Raw genomic sequence first — 27,147 nt, forward strand, 5'->3', positions numbered from 1 at the left:
GTCACTTTTGGGGGTGAGTTGAACGTTTGAGGAATCTAACAACAAATTCTTTAGCAGTGAGACGTTTGATAATTCACAAACACTAATTTTCTCCGGGAGATTTCTTGTGAACAATTTTCGACATTTTCTTCTGAAGCTCTTTGATGTAGCAGGAATTAAAATGTGCTAGTGGTATTTAAAAGAAAATCTGTGCTGTGTAGATGCAAAACAGACAAACCATAAAATGTCATTCAAACTTCAAAACTTGACTTAAGATCATTTAATCGCGAGCATTTACCAACTTGACTTTCAAACACAGTTTATCAGGCCTGGAGAAGTGTAGGAAGCCTTGTGGGTTTGCATCGTATCTGACAGAATGCATGGTGTGTTGGAGCAAAAAAGAATGATGATAAAAGTTTATTGCTTTTAATCTAGGAATACCGTGACATAAAAAAAGGTTGTTCTGTTACATCCTCCTTAAACATGTGCTGCTTTGCTGTTAATCTCTTTCAACAGACAGTAATAAAACATCCTCCCAGTGTTTTAACGCCTGCTTGCAGTGATGCATTTTGACATTGACTCTGCTGTCTATCAAAAGGTTATGGTTGATGAAAGAGAGCTGAACACTTCCCTTCAAGAATAGCTTTGATAGCTTATGACTAACACAATTAGAGTTGAGCGCTCTTGCCCTAATAGGCTATTATAGATCATTTCTAATTAGATGGCTGCAGAATTATGAACATGCACCAATTTGTCCTATCGACATGTTCAAGGTGGATGCCATGACAAAGACTAAAAAAACAAAACAAAAAAAACATGTATGTCCAAATAGCAATAAAAAGTAAAAAAATGAAACGTCTGTGGTGTCGTCTGTGTCTCTTTGTTTCAGCCTTCCTTGCTGGGCTTCCAGACACACCGGCAGCCGAGTGTCAAGCGATATTGTACCATTCTTCTGAAAGGAAAGGCTCCGGGTTCTTTGAAGAATGAGGGAAGCGGAAATTATTGATGCTGTTGCTATGGGCTGCCTCTGAAATGAAATAAAGACTGAGGGTAAACAAGTGGCAGAAAAGTACAAAGCTGCCGGTCCACAGTGTCCTAGCGGAGACTGTTTTGAAGACATCGCTCTGAAATTAAGGGTCTTCAGGCTGGAGCTTTGCTTTTGTCGCCGTTGAACACTTTCAAGGTTTTACCGGTAGAGACCACTCTCAGCTGAAGAGGTGCCAGGTTCGACTAACAAAACATGCCAGTATAGAGATGCTATAAGTAAGAATATATGCTTTCTTTATTTTTCACTTAACTTAATGACCAAACATGGTGATTTTTATTCATGTGAATCAGGGCTGCACAACATCAGAATGACCTTGGTGAATGTTGCAATGAGGATATGATGATCTAAGATGAATAAAAGAACACTTAAGTCTACAGTGTTAATGTCGGGTGGCATTTATTCAAAATAATCCAAGCAGGTATTTGTGCACACTCATATTTCCATAATGTTGGTTCCTAATTAATGAAGCCATAACCTTGACGCTCTTCTTTTCCCCTCTGTAATCCATTTGATGGCAAAAAAAAAAAAAAAAAAAAAAATGGATCCTCTTGGTTGGGTCCAACCATTTACTTCAAAATTAAAACAATACAGATATGAAATATCCATCAAGAATAAAACGGAGCAATGTGAACGAGGTCAAACAAACTGTGTGGCTCCACTCCGGCTGCCTGTAACCACTCCCAAAAGATCGAAACTCTCTAACGAGCAATTAAATATGCAAATTTGCTGCAGAGCTTTAGTATAGTCTCAAATATCACACATCCTTATGCATATTTTCCTTTTTACCTTTTAACATCATGTAAATATATTTTGACTTATAAAAAGTCCCATTTATCTTAACTTAAATCACCATAAAAAAAAATAAAACTTGAACTTAAATCACCCTCCACATCTGAATTAACTATGCGGGAGGCCACACGGGTCTGTTCACCAAACACTTAACCTAAAGTGATGCCAACCTTTAATTCTTGCACATTCTTGTCTTGCATCATGCTGCCTTTGAGCCAGAACTGTCACAGAATTGAACCATTTCCCCCCAGGAGTCAGACACATGGAGTAAGATGCATTATTCCACGTATAAGCAAGATACCTGTGTAACATACGGCTCAGGATAGGTATGGCACTGCAGTACACATGCACAGACTGAGAATGTGCGATTCGCTGGTGAAGCAGGAAATGTTCGGGGTCATGCTGAGTGATATCGCTCCTTTGCCAGACAATTGCAATAAACGGGTGCATTGAAGTTGTTTAATAAGTATCAGAAGGGACGGAGCAACTAAATCCTAATCCAGCATTTAAGAACTCAATGTGTGATTTTATGCAAAATATTACATATAAGAAAAAGAGTGAAGCCTAAGGTTATTCATACCCTTGGTACATGTAAATGTTAAATTATTTTCCTCCAATCAAGTCACTTGTTTACAATAGGAAATGACACATGTCTCAAAAGATCATAAAACAGTGTAAAAGGATCTGCCTTTAATGACATTGTTGTTTAAAAAGTGCATGTTAAAATGATTAATACCCTCAATTATCTATAGTCAAGTCTTTATCGGCATTCCAGCAATTAAACTGCTGATCAGCTTTTTGTATGCGTCCACTGGTATTTTGACGATTGATCTTTGGTTTCTCTTTCTCAATCAGATTCTCTGGCCGGGCTACTGCCAACATAAATACCAGCCTCAGTCAGAAGAAACACCCCTCCATCCATGCATGTGTCCGTCTGTCCATCTCTCTACACCTCCAACTTCTGTAGAGTTTGATTCAATTCTGTTTATTCATATGGCACCAATTCACAACATAAGTCATCTCAAGGCACTTTACAAAAAAAAAAAAAGGTCAGTTCAACTGAATCATGCAGACAGATTCCAAGTCAAGTACATCAAGTCCAATTGATCCTAGTCATCAAACAAAGCAGTCAAGTTCGGTTTCTTATTAGAAGTTTACCATCTGAGGAAACTCTGCAGATTGCATTGACTCATTGACTTGCAGCGTTCACAGCTCCAGGAGGAGCCTCTAGCAACGCCGGACGCTCGCTTGCATTGTTTCGTGGAATATCCAGCAAGCCCTCAAGGCGAGCACGCATGTGTTTACCCCTCCCCTCCTTAGTATTACCTTTAAACGGAGCTTTGCTGGGCAGTGGCTGAATGCGCTTCTGCTAAAACGCCTCATCCCGCCAACTACACACAAGCTGCAGCTGTGCGCTGCGTTGTGCAGGTGTGAGGTGCTCTTTGGGGAAGCAAATCAGAGACATTCAACAAACCCAAACAAGCTCCTAACATCTGGGGATCCTGATGGATCAGTCTTTGCGAGACAGACTGCTAACAAATATCGTCTCGCTGAGCCACGCGGTAGTTAGCATGCAGAGCATTATCGCCTTCTGTTCATGCTAGAATGGATCTTACTGACTCCGTTCTGTCAACACACTCACTCTGCATGAAAATTTAAAAAAGAAGAGATGGTTTGCTTTGTGGTTTTCTGTACAGCACTTAGTGCAATGCTCTCAGGACTTTTGCAACTTAATATATTTTAAAGTTGCAGAATCTTTAAATATGTTACATGCTCAGTGTGATCCACAGGTTGACACCCAAGGAAACTGAATTTATTTGCATTTTCCCATCCAAGGGTTTGATCAGTAACAGTAAATATATTCAATTTACAAATGTTTTAGAGATATTAGTTTCAGCATGTTGTTTTTACTAAAGCCCCTCACTGCAGCGGGAACACATGCTTAGCACTCCTCTCTGGTTGCACAGAAGATTTTCTTTCTAATCTCCAAAGCTCTTTATTGGACAGGCTCTTCATACTGTTAGGCAGGTGTCTAAAAGATCCAAAGCCTTTTGTCTTTTCAGAGCTTTCTTCCTATTTGTGTTTTGTACCACAAATAAAATATGCAGAGGTTCTGTAAACCTGCACAATACAGCTTGCCTTTTCCTTGGTGAAACTTTTCCGCACAAAAATCCAACTATAGCTGTTGTTTGTATTTGATAGTTGGTGATAATCGTCTAAAAAGGATATTTCATTTTGCTCTGGACTTTTTGCACAACTATTCGGTTTATTTTATCACTTCACCGAGTTCATTGATCTAAATAGTATGGGGCTCCCTTCCTTTCTTTTAATGGCACGCTGTTCGTGGGTGAAATAAAGATTTACGCTCTGTTTTCAGGGGCAACCTTTGGCAAACTGGCCGACTGATGAGTGTCTGCAGCAGAGACACGGTTCAGCTATTAGGCTCCCACAGTAAGGTTATTAAAAGTAAAGCATATTAATTGAAGGCATAAGCCCTAACCAGCTGAATTAACAGATTAAACTACTACTAATTTTGTTATTTATTTATACAGCCAAGACTGCATCTGGCATCAAAGTAGACAGGTGGAGGAGTTGCAGACGAAACGAGCTAAGTTGTACTTTTTCCTCTTAGACTCTTGTACCGACAAGCGTAGCCGAAAACAACACAGATGTCTTCCATTTCCATGATTAAAGATTTTTTATCTGCTAATCTGCCTAAACAGACAGATTTTTTTAAAGTGGAATATTTTTGAGTTTTTTTATGCCGCTTATGACCAAAAGCCATCTGGAATAATTGTGATTTTCTGGCTGTGGGATATACCAAAAAATGTGCTGAGAGCGAATGCTTCAGCCTCTTTTTCCAACACAAGCTCCGCTTTGAGTGTAACTGTGTTTATGACAGCTGTTACAGGGCATGTTGAACCCCATTTGCACTGATGGTAATATGAGAGTTATACGATGGCTGAATGTGACCACAATTACAAACACGGACTCAATGGACCACTGTTTATTCAGAGTTTCCGGTTGATGAACCACGTGAATTAATTCATTTTTACCTGGGTGAACGGATCTTAGAACTAGTCGTTGCTAATGATGAACTGATGCAACACAGGAGGAAAAATCAGCTGACTTTAAAAATAAAAAACAACATCATTAAATGCGAAAGTTCATTTTTGAAGGATGAAATATTTCACTTATGCAGGTGCCAACCTTTGCCAACCTGCCATACTAGTGTGTCTTTGCTGGAAATTCTATGAAAGATCTTCTCTAGGTTCCCACAGCCTTAAATCAAAATCAAAATTATGTTTTTATAGACGCACATTTCCAGTGTTCTGAGGTCCTTTTAAAGGTAAAATGTAAGGTATGAAATACAAAACTTCACAATGAATTAATGTATGGGTGGAAGTCTCAATATACATGGATGAAACAAACGATGGATGGAATAATCCATTAATGGATGGATGAATAACATCAAGAAATACAAATGTTTTACTTATATTTACTTAGAAAATACTACAAATACTACAATAATACATGTAGGAACTCAAAATTAATCAAAAGAGAGAAAACATACTGCAATGTCCATACTGGTTTGGTAAGACAGTAATTGTATTCTGTTCACTTTATGGACTCCCACAAACGCTTAAGAGTTAGAATATATCCTCCGCCCATTTCTTCCATCACACCATGAACACAAAAATGCCACAAGAGATCTCCGACTCAGAGATCTTATTTATCTCGCGTAACCTGGGGAGATTTGCGACTTCAGAGTCAGTATGTACCTACAACTCATTTGAAAATAATGAAAGCGATAAATAATTTAAAAAGGCACGAGAAACTGGGAATTCAGTCACACAAGCGCTTCACCCTTTTGAGCCCACTCATAAAATAATGTGAATGACACACAAACACGAAGCAGACAAACATCCTGTATCAGGGTTCAACAGCAGCTGGCTTCTGGATTTATTGATAAGCATAAATACATTTTCCATAAGACGACAAACCTGTGACCCCCCCCTTCCCCCCCACGGCCTCAAACATGTTCCTGAGAAAGATAGGCACATAAAAATGCCCGGAAGTCAGCACATTTCTTGCTGCTGAACTAGCGTACGAGCTGATTTGCCATGCCGGTCAGGCTTCAAGCATCGTCGAGTGCACATAACATTAACCCGCGCACGCACACTCACAGGGATGTAAACATTAGCAATATTTCCCCATTTCCTCTGCAGGGCAGGGGGAGAGGGGGGGGGGGGGCAGTAGATTTCCGGCCCTTCACTGGTAATAATCTCTTTTACACTTTACGCTGCCAAGAAGATGAATCATGGTGGACCGGGTCAATGTGTGTGTGAGGAGAGGACAGATCTCTGAAGTGCCCTGCGAAGGCTGGCCTTTATGATCCTCGAGTGTGTGTGTTTATTCGAGGTGAAGACATAGGCCAAGGTTCTTTCTTCCAATATAATCACCAACGCTGCAGAGCTTCTTTTTTTTTTTTTTTTTATGCTGATGAACTTAGACGGTCATTAGGAAGACACAAGAAATGTGTTGTTTTCCAGACTCACATGACGCACAGATACAGGATATTAGCATAGATTTATAGTCTATATAAAGTATTTATATTGGCACCATGGTAAAGTTGTTTAAAAAGCTTTAGGACCTATTATTTTTTGTTGCAGTACCATATCCTGGTATTTCAAAATAACAGGATATTTTCAATAAAATGTCTATATTTTTGTTTTGTAAAACTTTTTACACATTGTTACTAGGGATGTTAATCGTAGGATGACGTATCTATACACACAACAACAGGGACTACCTTTGCCGTCACTTCAGTCAAATTCAGTTGTGTAATAAGGTTTTCAATCAAGGTAACATGTTTATGTGCAAAACAGATATAGAAACTCCTCTGAAATGACTTGATAAGCCTGACTAATATTGAGCTTCAACGTTTCAACTTTTTAATCTCGAAGGTGATGAAGCATCAGTATTCTCGAGTTGGCTTAGTCATGAGATGATGATGGAGGCCCGTCTGATCCGTCCTTTGAAATAGCAGATTAAAGCAAAGGGACAGCAGAGGAGTCGGCTGGGATGAAACAGAACTTGCAGTGGGTGCATGGGAGGTTTCAGCGTCGGGTGTCAGGCCGGCTCTGTGTGACGCAGGCAGAGTCCTGAGTGATGAAGATATGCCAGTGTGACGGGGTGGGGGGGTTTGTTGCTCTGGCGCCAAGGCGGCCCCCGAGGTGATGCATCCTCTCCACGCCGACCATGTGACCAACCTCTGGGTGAGACAGACAATGATGGCCCGACATCTACGATCCGGTGACAGGTTGCAAGTCAAACTCGGAGGCCGAGCATGTTCAAACTTCATGATTCAAAATGACAGCAACAGCAAATTTTTATGGAAGTTGACATTTTGGGCAAATATTTATGACAGACACTCGCAGGAGCAGCATCAGTGGGAATGGAATATAAGTACAGCCTGCATTCAATATGAATGAGATGGAGGCCTTTTGCCTTTGGGATTTACATCCTCAGCATTCATGTATTCTCATCCAATTTCAGCCTTTTGGCACATTATAATTTACTGAATCCTTTCGTAGTAATTTGTGTTACGGCTACACTAAATGTAACTGGATTTCAATTAAAAATCGGACCGTATTGGACGGGACTGAACACAGGTTAAATAAAAATAAAAGAATGACTGCATAAAGTTGGATTTAAATTAAAACCACACAGTTAATTTGGTCATCACCATAATGTGGCGGTGTACCTCACTAACACTGCTCAAAAGCCGTAACAGAAATAAATATTCTCGAAAAAGACCTACATCCACTTTGAGGGATTTCCTCCTAATATATCAAACTCAAAGAGAGCAGCACAGAGCACAGGCTGTTGCTGGCAGTGATAACATCAACATCTTGCCTGCTAAAGCCCACAGGCTCCTTACCCAAGAGGAATTATTTGCAATAAATCTAATAGTGCCTCTTATCCAGCAAGAGGAAGTGGAAATCGGGACAGACTAATACTGAGATGCCTGTCAGACTCTAACAATTTGTACAGCAGACTTTTATGTAATATTTTGGGGGCTGCGTTTGGTGTGTGTGGACAGACACACCAAGACACATCGTCCGTTGTTTTATCGTGTTGAGGCCATGGATGATTCTACTTCCATGTACTCAGTATTTCTAAATGAGAAGGAAAGTAGAGGTCGGCCCTGATCACATTACGTTTGTGTCTTCCTGTCTGTATTTTTAGGATTACTGAGAAATAGATATTGTTGTGCCATCAAGCCATGAGGAAAAATCGGGACTGAGTTGTAAGCAAAGACTTTACAGACAATACCTAACAGACCGAGAGTTATTTATTAAACATTAAATAACTTTAAACAGTGTGTAATAGCATAACAATATAGAAAAGCCAGCCTGAGATGGTTTGGACAGGTATAGAGGGGGGATAGCGAGTACATCCATAGAAGGATGTTGAACCTGGAACTACCAGGCAGGAGCCCTGGAGGACGACCAAAGAAGAGATTTATGGATGGAGTGAAATAAAACATGAAGGCAGTTGGTGTGAGAGAAGAAGATGCAGAAGACAGGGTTAGATGGAGATGGATGACTTGTGGGGCGACCCTTGAAAGGGAAACACCGAAATAAGGAGGTGATGAAGCATAAATTACAGAAGACACAGGAAAAAATGGGAGAAGATCAAAGAAAAAGTATATTTAAAAAAATGAATAAAAGAGAGATTATCTTAATTCTGCAATTTTGACAAGAAACCTTGACACGTTTGTAGTCTATAGCCATTCTTGCATAAAGAGGTGTTCAGCAGTCTTCTACCCCCTTGTAGCCATCTAAATCACAGGATTCAGGGGGTTCAACCAATTCCAAAAATTGGGGTATAACATCCAGCTCCCAGGCATGGAGAGTAATTTTACAAATGTTTGTGAAAGAATAGGTTGATCTCATTAAACAGTGAATTCGATCTTTGTACAATGATAGGATGACAGCTGATAAATAAGTCCATTCGGGACATTTACTATCTTCTAAGTACTCCAAAGACAACTGTTGGTGTTAAATAAAAAAAGTTGACATGACTGAGAACAACTGCAACTCCATCACAACATGGTGAGTATAGGATGTGTGAGGTGAGTGCCAGATTATACTCTAGATTACACTCCCATTTCAAAAGGGAGAGGAAGAGGACCAGGCAGAGCCAGGGGGAGCAGACAACAGGTTCAATCATCTGATTATGAAAGGCTGCAGGAATTTCAACAGAGGAGAAGAGCTGACATGCAGTTTTGTAAACTACATTTACTGAATTTGGTAATAATAACGATGGCCATGACAAACCTTGACCCAAGGATGAGAAAAGTAGAAGCATGTAAGGTTAGCTATGATGTTTAAGGGGAGCCCAGACTGCCATAAAGCATCATTCTAAGTCACATGACCCATTCAGAGAACAATCCGACGCTCATAAGTTACAAAAAAAAATAAAAAAAACACATCGACTATGATTTTAAAATCATTTTATTAACAAATCCCACTCTTTCCCTGCCTAGAGGAAAAGAGCGCATTACTGCAATGCAAATGCGCTGCGGTGGCAGTGAGGCAACGTTTAGCCCGCTGCAGCGTCCTTACTCACAGGCAACACGAGTTGCCACGACTCGTGATCTCCTCACAGTTCACTAAGGCTTACGGATGACAAGGCATTACAGGTGGGCTGCGGGGAAGAAGCCCAGGAGCTGTGAGTTCCTTTAAGTGAGACATGATATGTGTGCAAGGAGAGGTGGGTGTGAGCGTGCATACAAAACAGCTTTTTTTTTTTCCCCCACAGTCACAGCCAAAAAAAACGAGAGAAAGGTAAGTAAATCCTGTCTCTAGAGAAATATTTAACATATGAGAAATAACAATGAGAAGGATGATGAATGAAGTCTCTAAAGTCAAGGCAGAATAACAAGCTTTGCGCTGCATTTCAGCATGTGGTTATTTGTGGGCCTTGAATCAGTGAGTTGTAATGATTATTTTGGGAAAGCTTCCTTGTCTAATTGCACGACCTACAGTAAAACAGAGTAATCCCTATTAAAGCCTCACAAAGCAGGACCGAGTAAAATATCATCCAGTCATTCCAAGCTCTCCAGATAATGCAAATACAACCTGAGGCGAACAGTGATACATGCCTTAGTTATTGAACAAAAAGTGAGGCTTAATTCTGAGGCAGAGGCATATGTTCACTGGGAATTGTTACATCCAAACTAGGACAATGTTTCCCTTTGCTATTTATTCACAGAGAAACCAAGCAAGTTTCCCACCCTTGATTTCCTCATAAACTGCAGGTTGGGCTGCAGAACCCAACCCGCAGACGGACGGCTGGACACTTCAGGGGCGCTTACATTCGTAATCGTTTAAAAATATGAGTGAAACTTGTGGGGTCCTCAGCTCTCGACCTGGTATATTTGCATAGAGCTCCTGATTTTTCTATGATGTTATGCAAAAAGCCGTTCGTTTGAGGAGTCGCCTTGAAACGGATCCACAGGTGTGGCTCAGTTAAACTTAAATGTTGGGCATTAGGCTTTGACAAACTGCTTAAAGGCATGCATAAAGGTAATAAGTCAATTTGTGACATTTACTCATTTCTAAATATTCCACAGCTAGCTGTTGTTGGTATTATAAAACAATGGATGCGATTGAGGATGGCAGCAACTCAGTCACAAAGTGGTAGTCCACACGGATAAGTCTGGGTTTGGGGGTTCTCAGGAGAACCGCACTTGCCTGACTGCCTTGTGTCAATTATAAACTGCTAGAAAAAGGGGGGATTGTGATGTTGGGCTATATTTGATCCGTTGGTCTCAACCCTTTAGTTCAAAGGACAATTTTGTGCTTCCAACTTTGTGAGAACCGTTTGGGGATAGTCCCTTCCTGCTCCAACGTGACGGCGCACCAGTGCACAAAGAACCATACAGACATGGATGAGTCAGTTTGGTGTGGAAGAACTTGACGGCTCTGGGCAGAGCCCTGACCTAAATCTTACAAAACCTGTTTGAGCTCAATTAGAGTTGAGACTGGAAGCTTCCCGTCCAACATCAGTGCCTGACCTTACAAATGCACTTCTGAAAGAATGGTGAATCATTCCCATAAACATACTTCTAAACCTTGCAAGGAGTGGGCTAAAGCTGTAATAGCTGCAGAGTTGGCCAGCATCATATTAAACCCCATTATTGACAGAGCTTTTCTCTTTAAAGAGATGAAAGACAGCGAACAGTGTTTGAAGATGTGTGAATCATCAAAGTGTAATATTATATATATATATATATATATATATATATATATATATATATATATATATATATATATATATATATATATAGTGAAATGTCATGAAAAACAAAGCACTCAGCGGGGGAGTCTATGAAAGATTTTTCCATTCATGCAACACCAGAATAAACACCATTCAACAGAGACTTCAGTTCATTATGAAACAAGCACTAAAATGCATCTCAATCAATTCATGAATACAGCATCTTTATTCAGGAGAACTAATTCAAATAAATCAATAAACACAACATTGAGAAACAAGCGGGTCTGGTGATAACTGGACTTCATTTATACATTTTAATAGTCTTTGCAGTCCAGATCACACGCATTCATAATTTCCACTTTTTTTTAAAGGTACCCAAACATCAAAGCAGTTATCCTTCCACACATACAAACAAAAAAACAAGAACAGGATCACATGTTATTTATACACAGTGCCTAAACTACTCATACTCCTAGAACTTGTTCGCATTTTGTCACATTATAGCCATAAACTTGACGGTCTTTTTCAATTTTAAGTGATGGACTAATAAGAAGCAGTGCATAAAAGTGAAAGGAAAATAAGATACTATTTCCAGAATGTGTTACCAATTAAAAATCTGAAATAAGTATTCAGCCCCCTTTACTGTGATACACATAAATAAAAATCAATCAACTACCATCAGAAATCTGTGATTTATTCTCAGTATACATACAGCTGATCTGTGAAGGCCTCAGAGGAACTTTGTTTAATCCATCATCGGAAGGTGGGAAGATGATGGCACAGCGCTATCACAACATGACCATCCACATACACTGTCAGGCTTTGCTAACAGAGCATTCATCAAAAATCCCTCAAAGAGGACCTCTGTAACTGTGGAGGAGCTGGAGAGACCTAAAGTTGTGGAACATGTGGAAAAAGGTGAACTGGTCAGCTGAACACATTGTGTAACCTTCTGGCCTACATGCAAAACGCAATATTTGGCAGAAAACTAACTGTATTGTCCTGAGAAAACAGTGAGAATGGTGAGATGTGGTGGTGGTAAAATCCTGAGGATGACAATGCTTTTATTCATCAGCATTTTGCCAGAAGCACGACACACAAAAAATGTATAATACTGAACTTCACCTGCAACACATTATGCATACGTGACGTTGGCAGCAACATACTGTGGGGTTACTGTTTTCTTCAGCTAGTCAGAGTCAGTAGGAAGCTAGATGAAACTAAAATATAGGACATTCCTGGAAGAAAAACCAAAAGACTTGAGACTGGGTCTGGAGGTCCACCTTCCAAAACATTAGCTACGTTTACATGGATAAAAGTAATCGGAATAAAGGGCCGATCCGAATAAAAATGCGTCCCGTACACAAGCCAACCGGAATATGATGATCGGATTAAGCTCAATGGGAATGAAACTGTAATCGGAATGAGAGGGATGTTTTATGCCGATTGATAATCTGATCAACGTGAATATAAATGCTTGTCAGGATTAAGTTATTCTGAATGTGGCAAACTGAGCCGAATGCTCATGTGCGCCCGACATGAACGTGGCGCATTTCCGCGTTGTCGAGTGTCGGAAATACATCAGGAGACAAAACTATCGGGACTCTCGATACAACCTATTTGAAAAAATGGAAAAGCTGAAAATTGTTGCTTACTCAGAAACGTTTCAACCGTAATTAGAACATCATGCAAGTCCAGCCTGGGCGCTTGGAAGACAAACAAATTTGTATAATACCGCTTTGTTTACTATTTATTGTTGTTTAGCAAAGACAGAAATACTTCTGCTCCTGTGGGTTTTTTTTTTTAGGGGAATTTGATAATTGCGCATGTCGAAGTGGTTTTATTCTGAATAAAGCCAGGTGCATATAAACACATATTATGATCGGATTCATTGATTGTGTGTTCATATAAATTGTTCAATCCGATTATTTAATCCGAATACATTTTAATCCGATCGTGTGATTTTGTGCATGTAAACAAAGCTAATGATGCTAAACATCCAGCATGAGTTGCGATGGAGTGGTTTAGAACAAAGCATATTTGTGTGTTTGAGTGGCCTAGTCAAAGTCCATACTTATTTCCAACACTTAAAAAATGCTGTTAACATCTAATCAAGCTGAGACTGAGATACTGTATTTAATAAGGAAAAGTAGGCAAATATTTCCGTCTCTTGATTCACAAAGCCGACATATAGTGCAGCAACATGTGGTTCTATAAAGTGCTGACTCAGGGGGGCTTAATACATGCTGCCATTTTCAGACTTTTGTAAAGAAAAAAAAGAAAAAGAAAATAAGAAATTATGTAACATTGTCTTCCATTTGACAAATATGTATTACTTTATGTTGGTCTACCACATAATAATACATTGATGTTTGCAGCCGTGACATGAAAATGTGTTAATAAACGTAAGGGATATAAATACTAATGCAAGACACTGTTTTATATAGTTCCTATTGAATACGCATCTCCTGAGGAAAGACAAAAACTCAAGTCTTGTCAGGTAATGTCCTCTTGTCCTCATTGGTAAAACTTAATGCTCTTCTTTTTTTTTTTTTTTTTTTTTGCTTTGCATCATTGGCTTTGTTAAAGCTAAGTCACCATTACTACAATTGATTAGCCTCAATTGAGTCATCATTACACGTAGGAAGAAGTTTACTTATTTTCTGCATAGAGCAAGTGCGGCATGTAGTGAAGACGCTACGATACCTGGAGTAAAGAGATACAGGCGGATGTGTGGGATTGAGTTTTTACCAAGGTTGTATGGTGATGCTAGCCTCGTGAGACCATCCTGATCTCGCAAGCTTTCAAGGTTTCACTCGCAGATCAGTCTGGCTACTCTCCGTTAAAGAAAATTTGGAGCCGTTCACCAAACGAACGTCCAATCAGCGTTGGCTTTGAGGCGGGTTGAGGTGTGACGCAACGAGGAGCGACAGTTCATTCTAAAGAACATGGCAGCTTCAGCCGATGAAACTAGCGTTAGCGTGGCTATCGAGCAAGTTTTATCGGAATTACAGAGTATTTCTTTGCTGAGCTAACGAGCCTTTACCTGCAGCAGCAAGAGTAGCTTGGCTTGTGGTTGTGTTTTCGTCGTCGCTCAGAGCGACGACGAATCTGATTGGTTCATTTGGCCCGTCTATCACCAACATAGGCCAATCAGCTAACCAGTATTTTCGCCCCTTCCCAAAATTACTTCAACGGAAGGTTCCCAGATGGATATGCGGAGCAAATCTATCTGGCGGAGTCAGGTAATGGTGATGCACCAGGTAATGTTTGAGTGTTACACACTGCGGTGTAACACTCAAACAGCAGTGGGATTGCAATGCAATGCCAAAGGGAACTAATTTTGTAGGCTTTAGAGTAAAACGACTAAAACAGTAAAATAAGTCCGTGAAAACACCGCACATGTCAATGTTAAAAGGAACAAACAATGGGAAATCACATGTTCCACATTTTCATTTGTGTGTAAACAAACAGACAAGTAACATCAAGCAGAACAGCAAACTACAACCTATAACAGACAAAACCTTATCATAGGCTAAGAACTGTGTAATGATTCAAAAGGTTGAGGACCCAGTATTAAGCCAGACAAACGTAATGCCGTAACAATATATTTATTTTGTTACTGCCGATGGGACAGGGAACAGGAGAGGCGATGCAGTCCAATTTCAAAAGGGGAAAACAAGAAACTTAATCAAAAAAACCAGTCCAGAGTCAAAAAAAGTGAAAAAACAGATAATCAGGAGTGTCCAAAGCAGAATTCAAAAACAGTGTCCTACAAAAAGATCCGAGGATGGCAACAAAAACTCAGAGGCACTAGGAGCAAACCAAGCTCTACTAGTTATGAACAGAATCAGCTGTACAGGAAACAGGATGGCTCAGAAACACTAAACATAAGTCAGGAGAGAATCGAACAGGTAAACAAGACACTGGATCAGACTCACCGGTAACTGTAGCAGACGAACTGGCACTGATGACTGACTGAACAGGGATGATATAGAACTGAGACCAGGTGAAGCCAGTAAAAGATAATTGCAGGCGGGGTGGAGCAGAGCAGGCGTGTAAAGAGAATAATCAAACCAGCCATCAGTGCCGAGTTCCCAACAGAAAACAGAAGCAAGCCAGAAACCAAAAACAATAACAGAAAAACATGGCAGATAGAAAAAAAACTGATAACATACACAGAATCAAAATACCAAATAACCCCAGAGCCCACAACATGGCACAAAACAAACCAAGACAGGTAAGTGACCTGGCAGGTAAACCAAAACTGAACAAAAAGCTTACAGAACCCTGGCTGATAACATAAAAACGACACACTTAAACCAAAACAAAAACTCAAATCATGACATAGGCTAAGAACTGGGCTGTTTGTACAGGAAAGCATTTATTTGTCCATACATACAGATCTTTAAGTATATGTATATAGGTTTTTTGTTTTTTTTGTAAGGAGTTCGTCGTCAACAGCCTGGGGATAGAAACTGGCTCTGTGTCGGCTCGTTTTAGCCATCAGGGCTCTGTAGCGCCAACATGAGGGCAAAAGTCTGAATAACCTGTGATCTAAACCACACGGAGACGGATGAGCACAAGACAGACCTGAAGATGATCAGCAGCTCCTGGGGAAGGTTGTCCTCCTTGAGCCTGTGACAAGAAACTGGGCAGGCAGGACTCAAATGATGACACGTGGTTCTGTGGTTTAATGACAGCTCAAAGAGGGCAGAGACAACCAAAAAAAAACACCGAGCTGAGGCGGAGTCGAAGCACAAGATAGGCCCAAAAGTCACTAGAGGCTAGAAAACTTGGGGGGAAAAAAGCGCTGGAACGCTTGCTGGGAGAAACAAAGACGAACTGGCATGGAAGGAAGGGAACAGACTGATTAAATACGCCCAGGAGGAGACGAGTGAGAGCAGGTGTGTTCAGTCAGGCTGTTCAGGCAGCAGAGGCGGTGGCCAATCAGAGCTGCCACGTCACAGAGGTGCCACAGGGAGCACAGTCTCTGCTGGGCCTTCTCACAGATGGGGGTCAATGTGTGAGGACCCTCTCAGGTCCAGAGAGAGGGGACATGACTCGCTCTGTGGCTTCCTCCACCAGCATGGAAGACAAATAAAGAAAAACAAAGGTCAACGCACGGCGGAGAGTAATGAAGGAACAGATGAAGCGAAGACGTGCGGTCCCCAGTCTTCCTCCTGGCGTACTGCAGTCTGCTGAACATCGTGCGTCTTCCTCCCTGACAGGACCCCCACGGTGAGCTCCCTCTCAGTCACATGGCTGCTGCAGATTATGATATTGTTGCGGCAGGGAGTTGAGTGAGGAAGCAGCCAACTTAGCCGCCGTTTGTGGGTATTCTCCTACGGCGACACCCATCACATCTGCAGCTGTCGGGCATCGGCAGAAAACAGTGACGCGGCAGGAATCCAAAACTTTGCTCATACCCAGCCGAAGCTGCTGCAGATGTTACACTGATCAGCGCTTTTATTTTAGGCTTTTAAACAGAACCAGAAAACAAAAACCTCAAGATTAAGCTGTTGTTCCTCAGTTGTTTCTCTCCTTTTTTTAAAAAGAACCAAATGCATAAATGAAACCCAGTTTTTCTGCTGCCCTCCTTCATCTGCCACACATCCTCCTGATCTGCCAACCCATTTGTCCTTTCTCTCATCCCCGTCTCCCGTTCCTGGGGCTCAGCGATTGTTCTTGTTATCGTTGAGGAGTGCGCAGGGGCTCCTTGTCAGTGTGTTTGATGATGAGATGGTGAAAAATGAGGCAGGGGGTGGCAATTTATCAGCACCGGAGAGGCGCGCGGCGGCATTCTGGGCAGAGGGAGGCGAGGCAGCGCTGAGGGTTTTTTGCTGTTGGAGGCCGGGCATGATGAAATGTATGCGATTTCCCCTCCACTGCGTCAGACAGACAGGCAGGAGGGAGAATAAATAAAGAGCGAGACAAAGGGGAGGGTCTTTGCCTATATCTGCAGAAGCTTTGCTTTCGCTCTCGTCGCCCCATTCCTCTCTCTCCCACCATCTAAGCAGACACGCAAAAATGCGCTTTTTGCTTCCAGTTTTCTTCTCGTTGACATCCAATTTGTTTGTTTTTTTCCTGGAAATGGATGGCGGACTTCCAACAGAAAGTGAGGATAAGAAAAGATTAAAAACTCTCCATCATCCGAAGACTCCATGTCAACTTTACCTCTTGCTCCCGCCTGTTTGTTGTTGTTGTTGTTGATTTAACACACTTTATACTGTCAGTAAATCGGCGTACTTCCTGACCTTTCTACAACAAGTCCCCCCCATGAATCGTCTCTTCTCCTAAAGGAGATACACAAACACACACGCAGCAGTGTCTTCCAAAAGTGTTCACGGCTTTAACAACTTTCATGCTTCTCACACGACAACAACAAACTTCGACATATTCAACACAACGGTGAGGTGGATAAAAAATGATGGATAGCTACCAAAACCTGGAAGGCACGATGGGCATTTGTATTCAGCCCCCTTTTACTCTAACACCCCTAAGTTAAACCAGAACAACCAATTGCGTTCAGAAGTAACCAAAGTAGTAATTTGAGCTCACCAGCATAAATGCAGCTGTTCAGCGAGAAGCCTCCGAGGTTTGTTAGAAGACATGGCAAGACAAGGCAAAGGCAAGGTAAATTTATTTATATAGCACAATTCAGTACAAAGACAATGCAAAGTGCTTTACATGATTAAAATATAGCAAAATCAGTGACCAAAAAAAACAACGTGAAGGCTGAGGAACACAGCCGACTGGTCGGGGTTAGCTTCTAAAGCAACACTCCAAGCTTTCTCTCCTAGAGCAATGTTCAGACCATCATCTGAAAATGAAAGGAGCTTGGCACATCTGCAAACCTACCAAGAAAATTAATGAGGGGAAGAGCAAGGAGCCACAGGTCAGGTGGAAAAGGACATCTGTTGGTCATTCCAAAAAAAGTAAAAAACAAAGAAACTGGACTTGTTTTCCGAAGTTGAAGACGTTTCGCTTCCTCTCCAGGAAGCTTTCTCAATTCAAAAAGTCTGGAGTAATGTGGAGTAACAAGCTTTATAATTGTAGTATAATGCTTGGTACTCCACATTACTCCAGACTTTTTGAATTGAGAAAGATTCCTGGGGAGGAAGCAAAACGTCTTCAAACTACGGAAAACAAGTCCAGTTGCTTTGTTTTTTACTTTTTTTAAAATGACCATGACCTGGATGACTGAGTATCTTTACCAGCACGACATCTATTGGTAATTTCCTCCATGAATCGGGGATAGAGTGGCTAGAAGAAAATCATCAGAGACGTGGAAGAAGGCGCTGCGGTCAGATGAGACCCAAAACGGTACGTGTGTACATCACCCTGAACACATAATCCACAAGATGGCACAGAGTGGGTGGCAGCATCATGGATTCATTGGTTTAGCTGAAACAAGAGAAGCTGCTCATTGTGGAGCAGTGGCGGCTTGTCAAAAAAAAAAGGGGGGGGGGGTCGCTGCAGAAAAAACAGTGCAGACACGGTAAAAACAAATTACCAAATAAAATGTAATCGTCTCTGTGTGCTGTGATTTTCCAGTCTGGGTCTATTGAAGGTTATTTAAAGTCATATTTCTTTAACGGCGTGAGAAGACGGACAAATGAGTGAGTAGCTTTAAAAAATGTGGCCTCCATCTGACTTCATGTTGGTTGCAGCTCTCTGTGCCCGGGAACGCTTTTTGTGTCATTTTTCATCCAGTGAGATTAATTCAAGACACATGTGGGACATATCATGACTTTATATTTGTGCCGTAATCCCTGACCTCTGGTGAGCCCAGCCTCAAGTTTTTTTTTGTTTTTTTATCACCAGCTAATGTGAAGCTAAAGCTTTATAACATGGAATCACAACACTGGAATGAGTGTAATGTTGCAATCACAAAGCACTGATTGAGGCTGTAGGATTTTACATTACAAGGATCAGATATTCATGTTTTGTGCATCAACATTATATTTGGCCTGTTGGATTTACTCTGACTGCCCTGAGGGCCCACTCCTCATGTACATGAATATCTTTAGTGAGTAAAATGTAGAAGCTCGCGGACAGGGGGTAAAGAATATGATGGTAAAGAAAAAAAAAGGGTCAAGGTGAACCAGGTTTTTTAGTCAGGGACCTTCAGTTTTCACAATGTTCAAGAATTGCATCAAAAGGAAACATTTCCTGATATTATGCAGCCATTGCTAGAGCTAAATTCAGGGCAATGCTAAAAGAAAACCTGCTAGAGGTTGGAAAAGAATTGAGCCTGGAGCAGAAGTTCACCTTCCAGCGGGACGATGACCCTAAACATGCAGCTGGAACTACAATAAGGGTTCAGGTCACTGTCCATGTCCATTTATGATGATGGCACAGTCAAAGTCAGCCTTGAATCTAGTTAGAAATCTGTGGCAAGTTGCAAAAAAATGATGATCACGAACATGATGCATCTAACAGGCCTTCACCATGAGCCATTTTTGTAACCAAGAATGAGCATAAATGTCTCTAAATCCTCCAGGGTCTTATTGTGGTAAAAGGTAATTCAAGAAATTAGTAACTGACACGAACTGAATACAAATGCAAATCACACTTTTTAGAGTTTTGTTTGTAAAACCTGGCTCCTTGTATCCGCCTCCATTAAAGAAGAATATACAAGGGAATGCCACTTGACGGCAGCTCCAAGTACAAACAACGTTGAAGTCATGTAACTAAAAACTAAAATCAAACAAGTTCAAAATAAATCACCAGCGACTCCATCTGTCAATATCTCTGAAACAGAGATAATATCTGATTGCCAGACGAATGGGGAGTTCAGCAGAACTGAGAGATAAATACATATAAAAAACAGCAAATAAATCCCAATAAAAGGCACGGTGACGACGAGCAAAAGACGGAGAAATAAGTGGTTACGGTGAAATGAGGCACTAATAAGAAGAAGAAAAGAGAAGGATGGAGGAAATGCCTGCGGGGATTCTCAAACCGAGAAAAATGGTACCGTTCCGACTCCGGCTTTGATTTTATAATAAAACCGAACAGGGAGCATTTCTCTGTTTTATGAACAGCCGAAGACGGGCGGAAAAATATAAAACTCCTAAACAGCTGAACTTAAATAATGAACAAAGATTTCTACATTTCGACTGTAAAACACATCCGATAAAAAAAAAATATTATCTTTGTGCTGCCCCGCGGGATTGGCTAAAAGTTTCACTAACAAACAAAGTAAAGAAAACAGACTGACGCCGCACAAAAAAAAAACGGGGTTTCACTTCAGGCTTTTTAAACATCCGGATTCCCTATTCATCCATAAAACTGTTTGGTTAATTAGTTACAATTTGCAAAGATTTTTTAGGCAAAAGAAATATATCTTTTTTTTTCCCATACAACTTGTGAGGCATGGTGTAAGAATTGCCTCATCAGTGACCTTGATGGCCCTATAGGTCTGGTTGCTCTGATAACACCGTATACACCTGCTACTTTTAGCCCCATTCACACACGGAGAAGCCTTTGGAAGGGAAGGTGAGGCGTCTTCAAGAAAGAGAAGACGTCCAGCTGTTGAAACTTGTTGCAATGGTGTGTAAACATCTGGTTTGAAGTGAATTCAGGCTGAATTGAAGCTGGCCACGTGGACCATGGGAGGCGGACCAGGTGTCTCTGTGACGCATCGACTTTTTTTTTTTGCCGCTTTTGTTCTCTGGTTAACACCCGGGCTGCCTTGTAGCTTTCAGCAGCGAGCCCTTTCCTCGCACCACCATAAGTTTTTAATAAGGCCCGGCTCCCGGCAGAGCTCGTCGTTTTGCCGAAGCGCCTCCCCAACATTTTCCGTGACATTTCAGAAATGTTTCGTAAAGGGCAGCGGAGTTTGTATAACAGCGTGAAGCTGATTGAAGCGGTCTGCATAATTGAAAGCGAGTGGTCGGTGGATGTGCTGGGCCATCAGCATTTTTTTTTTTTTTTTGCCCATGTTTCCCCCTCCTCTCTAGTCCCCGTACGTGTGGACTCCCGCTCCCTGGCAGTCGTCTCCGCCTGCTGTCCATCACATCAGCGGTTTAGCTTATCGGCCCATCTTTTAGTTCGCCGGCACGTTCGGTTTCCGGTAACCGAATTTTTTTACTGCCTTGTCCGTCGCTCGGCCTGCCGCTTCGTTTCATTGCAAACGGTTAATAAACTGCCTTTCATCTTTTTTCTACAACTGTAAACCCAGAATTCAAGAGGCCCATCGCTGCCCGTCCGATCCTTCATCTTTTCCTTTCCGCTCTTTTCCTCTCATTCTCTCGTGTCTGCCTCGCTCCATCTTGAGCCGTGTTGTTCTCCTCTTCTGCTGGGATCCCCCGTGCCGCTGCTCCATCCTTCATGTTTCTGTCCTTTCTCTGACAAAGACAGAAAACTGTTTCTCCTCCTCCTCCTCCGCCGTTGCCCAGGGACGTGGCGGGGTCCGCAGCCGAGCCGCACACTGCCTCAGAGCTTCTACTGCAATAGGTTCAGCCACAGAGCACTGACTCTGTGACGGTCTTAAATCTTACTGAAGAGGCTGTTTATGTGTCTGAAATGTGCTAACGAAGCTTCTTTTGATCTGGGCTGGTGAGACAACGGGTCTGCTCCTTTTGCCTTTGTCTGCAAGGGAATTAGCAGGAGGCAGTGGCAGAAACGGCAGCGAGGGAGGCTCGTCTCCAAAGAATCGTAGGGTACTGAGTCATCATTCGTTGTTCATGCAAATGCTAAATAGATCAAATAGAAGACAGTAAAAATACGTATTACGCAGGTTCACTGATCTAATTTAATAGTTATTTACAATCTAAACAACCAGTTATCTTTGTCATGAGGGTCGTGTGGCCATGTCTGACAGCTGGATGTTAGGATAGCAGCCAGTGTATGCAAAGTTTTGTGTTAAATGCTCTGCACAACCTTTCTTATTCAACATCTAGCTTTATACATTTTATATAAATGTTGTGGACCCGTGATAAACCTAATCTTTGTCATAGAGCAACTCAGACTGGGAATTATTTTCTGTTGTGCACGTCACCTTCCGAATGGGACACAACTGCAACTACAGAGGATTATCGCCCATATGTCACAATCCTTCAGTCTTGTGCTCTTTTTTTTCTGACAAATTAGAACTTATGTATATTTAATATGAATTTTAACAACATTGACAATATTGATGAACTATTAAATATTAAAATATTGAGTAGAACCTGAAGAGAACGCCTGTTAAATTGTAAAATATTAAGTTAAAGATATAATCTGATAAATGCAACTTTTATGGGAGCTGTGCGAGGTGGAAACCTTAGCTCTCAAAGAAAACCACGAAGGCCAGAAAGAGCAAGATTTAGGAAAATGTGAGAGCATTTTTTAAACAAGGTGAAGAAAAACTGAGTCCTCTAACTTATTAATGAATCAATGCATACCAGTAAATCCACCATGGACTGGTCTGAGGATTAAAAGGATGAAAATAGCGACCGTCAAAGCCCAGATTTTGACCATTTTAGAGGGTGACTTGAAATGGGCCTGAAACATACTTGCCTGAAACCCCTCAAACATCTCACAGTGTAAAGTGAGCAGAAGCAAACTTTGCTCACACTGATGACAGAGACTATTGGATGGATACATGCAGCGTCTCGCTAAAGTTATTTCAACTAAAGGGGGTAAGGCTGTAGGATGTCCCTAAATTTTTCCCAAGCCAGAAAACACAATCATGTGTTTTGCTTTTTTTTTGTTTGGTATTTAAGCACAACTAAACAACCTTCCCTTTCAAAGATAAAAAAAACAAGATCAATCATAAATATATAAACAGATTTAAATAAGTACATATTTAATGGGGTGTCCTAATTTTTCCACATGATTACAGTCGAGGCGTTGGCAAAACAGTGAACAGAGCCCATTTGTTCTTAGCTTAGCTTTTTCTTAAGTACCAACAGGATGCAATTCTCCAAAACCAGTTCAGATTTGTTTGTCTTCGATCCATCTTTCCACTACTCGTGAACACCACCAACACCCTTGAACTGTTCCTTGTGAAGCAGAGACTGAGCCCCCAACCTTGGGCGGAGCAGTCAACCTTTTGCCACTTTGGCCCCACGCTGCACCAGGCTGTGTGCAAGTTTGTTATTTCGTTATTGAGGAAGAATACAGGGGCCGACTCTCAGAGGTCCTAAAATCATTCTTAGGGGATCTACCTATGGCTGCGTCATCATACTTTTTTTTTTTAAATATGAAAAAAAAACCTGGTAAATCCATTGATGCTGTGTGGTTTTGAACCGTTTTATTTGCAGGTTTCCCAATAAACAAACTTGCACACTGCCCGGTGCAGTTGTGTTGGCATTTTAACAACATTAGTTCAATTTGGGATTAACAAAGTGTACAATCTGAAGGCTTGATATGGTTTTAGCAGCGATATTCATCTTACAAGCCCAGCAAATGTTTAGCCAAATAAGTTACGATGGCACCATGGAGTAAAGTAAAACCTATACTACACGAGAAGCTCACGTGCGGTACGCCTGATCAGCTATGTCTCCAGCATAGTTAAGTGGGTGCGAGGGTAAATATGGGCTATACCTGCCAACTCAGCACAAAGCCTCGCTCCCTGTCTCCAACTCTTTGTAGAAAGGATGATCAAAGCTCCGCCAGAGGATTCGCCACAGCGGTGAGCTTGCAAGAGGATGCACATGGATATCCCATTATGCTGCCAAGCATCACAGCGAAACACCTGAGAGCACGTACAGCCTCCCATACCTATTGCGAGTTCATTTCGGCGGGGGTTTGATTCTGAGCATGTTTGAAAAAATGCTTGGCTTCATACGGTGCATGATGATGAGACTTTTAGAAGGATCTGCGCGTGCTAATGGTCTGCAGCTTTCATCGGTAATGAGGGAGGTGGGGTCAGGTTTGGGGCCGCGGCGTGTTATTTCACATGAGACTCTCAGGATCAAAAGGTTTCTTCTGAGCTTAACACAATCTCGCTCTCACAGCCTGTGTATTTCTGGATAACCTGAGGTGTCCTTGGATCACCTTTGCCCCACCCACACTCTGATAAAAATGCAGGGAAATGCAGAGGACCTGTCAGAGGCTCTTAAACTCTGAAATCCACCCGCTATGCAGCGGCGGGATTGGAGTCAGTTTCGGTTACAGAGGCCGAACAGGTTGAAGCTCACGAACCTGAGCTGAAGAAGTGATGCTTAAAGCTCATTTTAGCCATCCCCGGTGAAAACGTACAGGGCAAACAGAAAAGGACGCTTTCTGACTACTTTCTCCATGTGCTTACTCCTTATTTTACAGCTTATAACCCCACATTTTTCCAACAGAGATATAAAAAGCACAGCATTCTGATACAGTATCTGGAAACACGTCTTTGTCATGTTTGTCCTCTTCCTATGTAAATGTACTTGCTATAATCAGCCAATTAGATCAGAATAATTGGTATCTCGGCGAACGCTTTACTCTGGGATTAAGGAAAAGCCCTTGATGAGTCACTTGCTGTGGCTGTTAAGCCTATTTTATGATAGAAAATCAATGCAGTGACAGAGAAACCTCACGCTGAGGGTATCTTTCAACAGATGTGTGACGTTTCAGGGTGAGAATCCACATCTTCGAAAAAAAAAATGTGTTTGTCACTTACCTCAGTGTCAGTTCATGTAGCGGCAGCTGGGAAGTGTATGCGTAGGTACTCTCTGGAGCGAACATCCGCCTGTGGAAGAGGAGGTGGAGGTGGGTGGTGAGAGAGGTGGAGGGGTAACAGGAAGAGGTAAAACATCTCAGGAGTTCATTTTACACCCTCGTTACAAATAAATCTGCGAGGTTGTTATGGGAGTTTTGGGTGGAATATTAAACAATAGTAACTGAGTTCCCATCTTTACTAAATGACGAGACGGTGGTATAACGTTCCAGCACCTTTATTGAGAAACAGAGCAGAGATTCACATAGTTGGAAAGTAATCGCACCCTTCGGTTCCGCTGCAGTCTCTGTCTGCCCTGTCTCTGTCTGCCTCGCTTTTCGGGCTTCCCCTAATACTGCACCGTGGCCTTCCCATGAGACAAAACAAAGACAGTCTATCGTAAACAATCAGTATCCCTCAGCAGCTGCAGCATTTGGCCTTGCAATCAGAAAACAGTGGATCTCATACACAGACATCAGGTCTCCAGGCCTCCTCTGTCCGAGTGGTGTGAGGCCATAGTGACTTCAGAATAATAATTCTTACAACATTCCTCTCTTTTTTTTTTTTTTTTTTTTGATGATGGCGTCGTCAGCATCAAGACAAAACAAGATGACCCATCATATGAAAATGTGAACAAAGCACAGAGGAACCATTTCTGTAAACTCGTAAAGTGGGACCCAAGGGGTTCCCATGTTGGAACCGGGTAGTGCTGGAACTTTTAATACAGATCAACATGAATGCTTCATAGAGCTTTAACACACAAGATCAAAGATTTAGCTTTTGTCCACAATTTAGGATTCATCTAATTAGGTAAGGCCTGTTTTAGGTACCTATGCGCACATTATTTTAAAATTACATTAGACTATGGTAAGCTAAACCCTGTTCAGTAACCAAGGTCGAATCCGTCTACTCTGACCCACCCTGAATACCCTCCTACTCCTTTCTCCACTCACCCCTACGATGGACAATAATCCACCACTCCAAACTTACAACACCAGGAGCAAAGGCAGGAGAGGTTCAGTGCGGGCTGGGGAAACGCCAGAAAAAGCTACCCCTAGGGGGCAGTAAAAACTGGCAAGCCCCCCTCCCAGGGAAATCTGCTCTCGGCCAATCTGAGCCTGAAAACCCTGTATTGAATCTAAGTGTTATCATTACCAGCTAATATTAAAGGATCTTTAGAGCCAATCCGATCCTGGTTCTTCCTATATCAAATCAAAAGGTGCATAAACCATAGATCCTTGTGTGTCTGAAGCAAACAGTTTCCATTTTTTACCATAAAACCATATTGATCAACATGATGTAATATTAAAATGTAGATCTCATAACACAAAAAAATCAAACATGTGAGTCAGTGGAACAGAGCAGTTAAACAAACAGCAACACAATATGAGAAGAGTTCTAAACGTCAAGAACGCAAAGTTAAGGAAGCCTTCAGGCCATTCAGGCACAAGGCAGAAAATAATCTAATCGCGCTTAGGGTCTCTTCAGGCAACTCCTCCCGTTGAAGAATAAGGAATCAGAGTTCTGTGGCTTCTTCATCCCCAGTCCTCTTCTTGGTTCCTCCTCGCAGGCTGGATGATTGAGCTGGATGGTAATAAGCGTTCAGTTCTGGATGGGCACTGAGCATTTTATTTTGCATTTCTCTCTAATAAAACACTTTGTGAAGATGGTCTGCAGACACGAGTCCTTGTTCCCACTAGAGAACAGAAACAAGGTGTAATTAGTGTTCTTATCAAAACCCCTTTCATGTGTCATTTATTAAAACATCCTCCAAGCACTTTCACATTCAAGATATTTCTGTGCACAATTATTTAGCTCTCAGAATTCTGCAATTTAATTATTAATTAAAATAGTAATCTTTAAGTTCAAATGTATATGCAGTAAATTCATAATAATTCTTAACAGAATGCTTTTAATGTGTGTCTTAACTGTTGTTGTCTGACAGTTGAAGTTCTCTGCAACATAATTTCATCAACATATTCGTTTCATGTCATTTCCCATTTATTTTGAAAACCCAACTGAGAAAAAGAAAGCCTTTCCATGTGAAAGCCTTTTCCCTCTTTCTCTCTCTTTTTTTTTTTTTTAAAAGAAAGCGAGGTGCTGTTCTGCACCGAAAAGACAAAATATTTATACCATGCTGTTACTGTTCAAGGACGCCATGGTTCTACAAACAAAGCAAAGCAGAGAGCAGGAGAGAACAGGAGTTTTTTGAAAATGTTCTAACATTGTTGAACAACCAAAGCTACTTAAGCAAATCAGAATTAGTTCCCAAATTAATCCTAAAATAAAGTAAACCATACATGTGATTATTTATTTTCTTAAACTGAGGATTAAGGACTTTTATTAAGAAGTTCTTGGGTGAACGCGTCTCTGCGTTCCTATTTGTCTAGGCCTCTGCAATCTGATC

At 41.4% G+C, this 27,147-nt stretch overlaps 1 protein-coding gene across 9 annotated transcripts in view; it reads right to left on the minus strand.

Moving 5' to 3' along the window:
* Positions 1-27,147, minus strand: part of LOC105940158 (endonuclease V) — an 80,889-nt gene that overhangs the window by 9,534 nt on the left and 44,208 nt on the right. For 2 of the 9 annotated variants that reach the window (XM_036137109.1, XM_036137102.1), the window contains one exon: positions 24,705-24,797. The exons of 1 other annotated variant lie outside the window; for it this stretch is intronic. In XM_036137109.1, coding sequence (XP_035993002.1) covers positions 24,717-24,797 — 81 coding nt within the window. In that variant the 3' untranslated portion in view covers positions 24,705-24,716. Of the gene's footprint in view, positions 1-232; positions 1,007-17,953; positions 17,965-23,644; positions 23,822-24,704; positions 24,798-27,147 lie in introns of those variants that run through there. 6 more of the 9 variants (XR_004931057.1, XM_036137107.1, XM_036137103.1 and 3 more) reach the window with 6 other exon arrangements.

This window comes from Fundulus heteroclitus, chromosome 5, assembly GCF_011125445.2.
Source record: "Fundulus heteroclitus isolate FHET01 chromosome 5, MU-UCD_Fhet_4.1, whole genome shotgun sequence".
NCBI lineage: Eukaryota > Metazoa > Chordata > Actinopteri > Cyprinodontiformes > Fundulidae > Fundulus > Fundulus heteroclitus.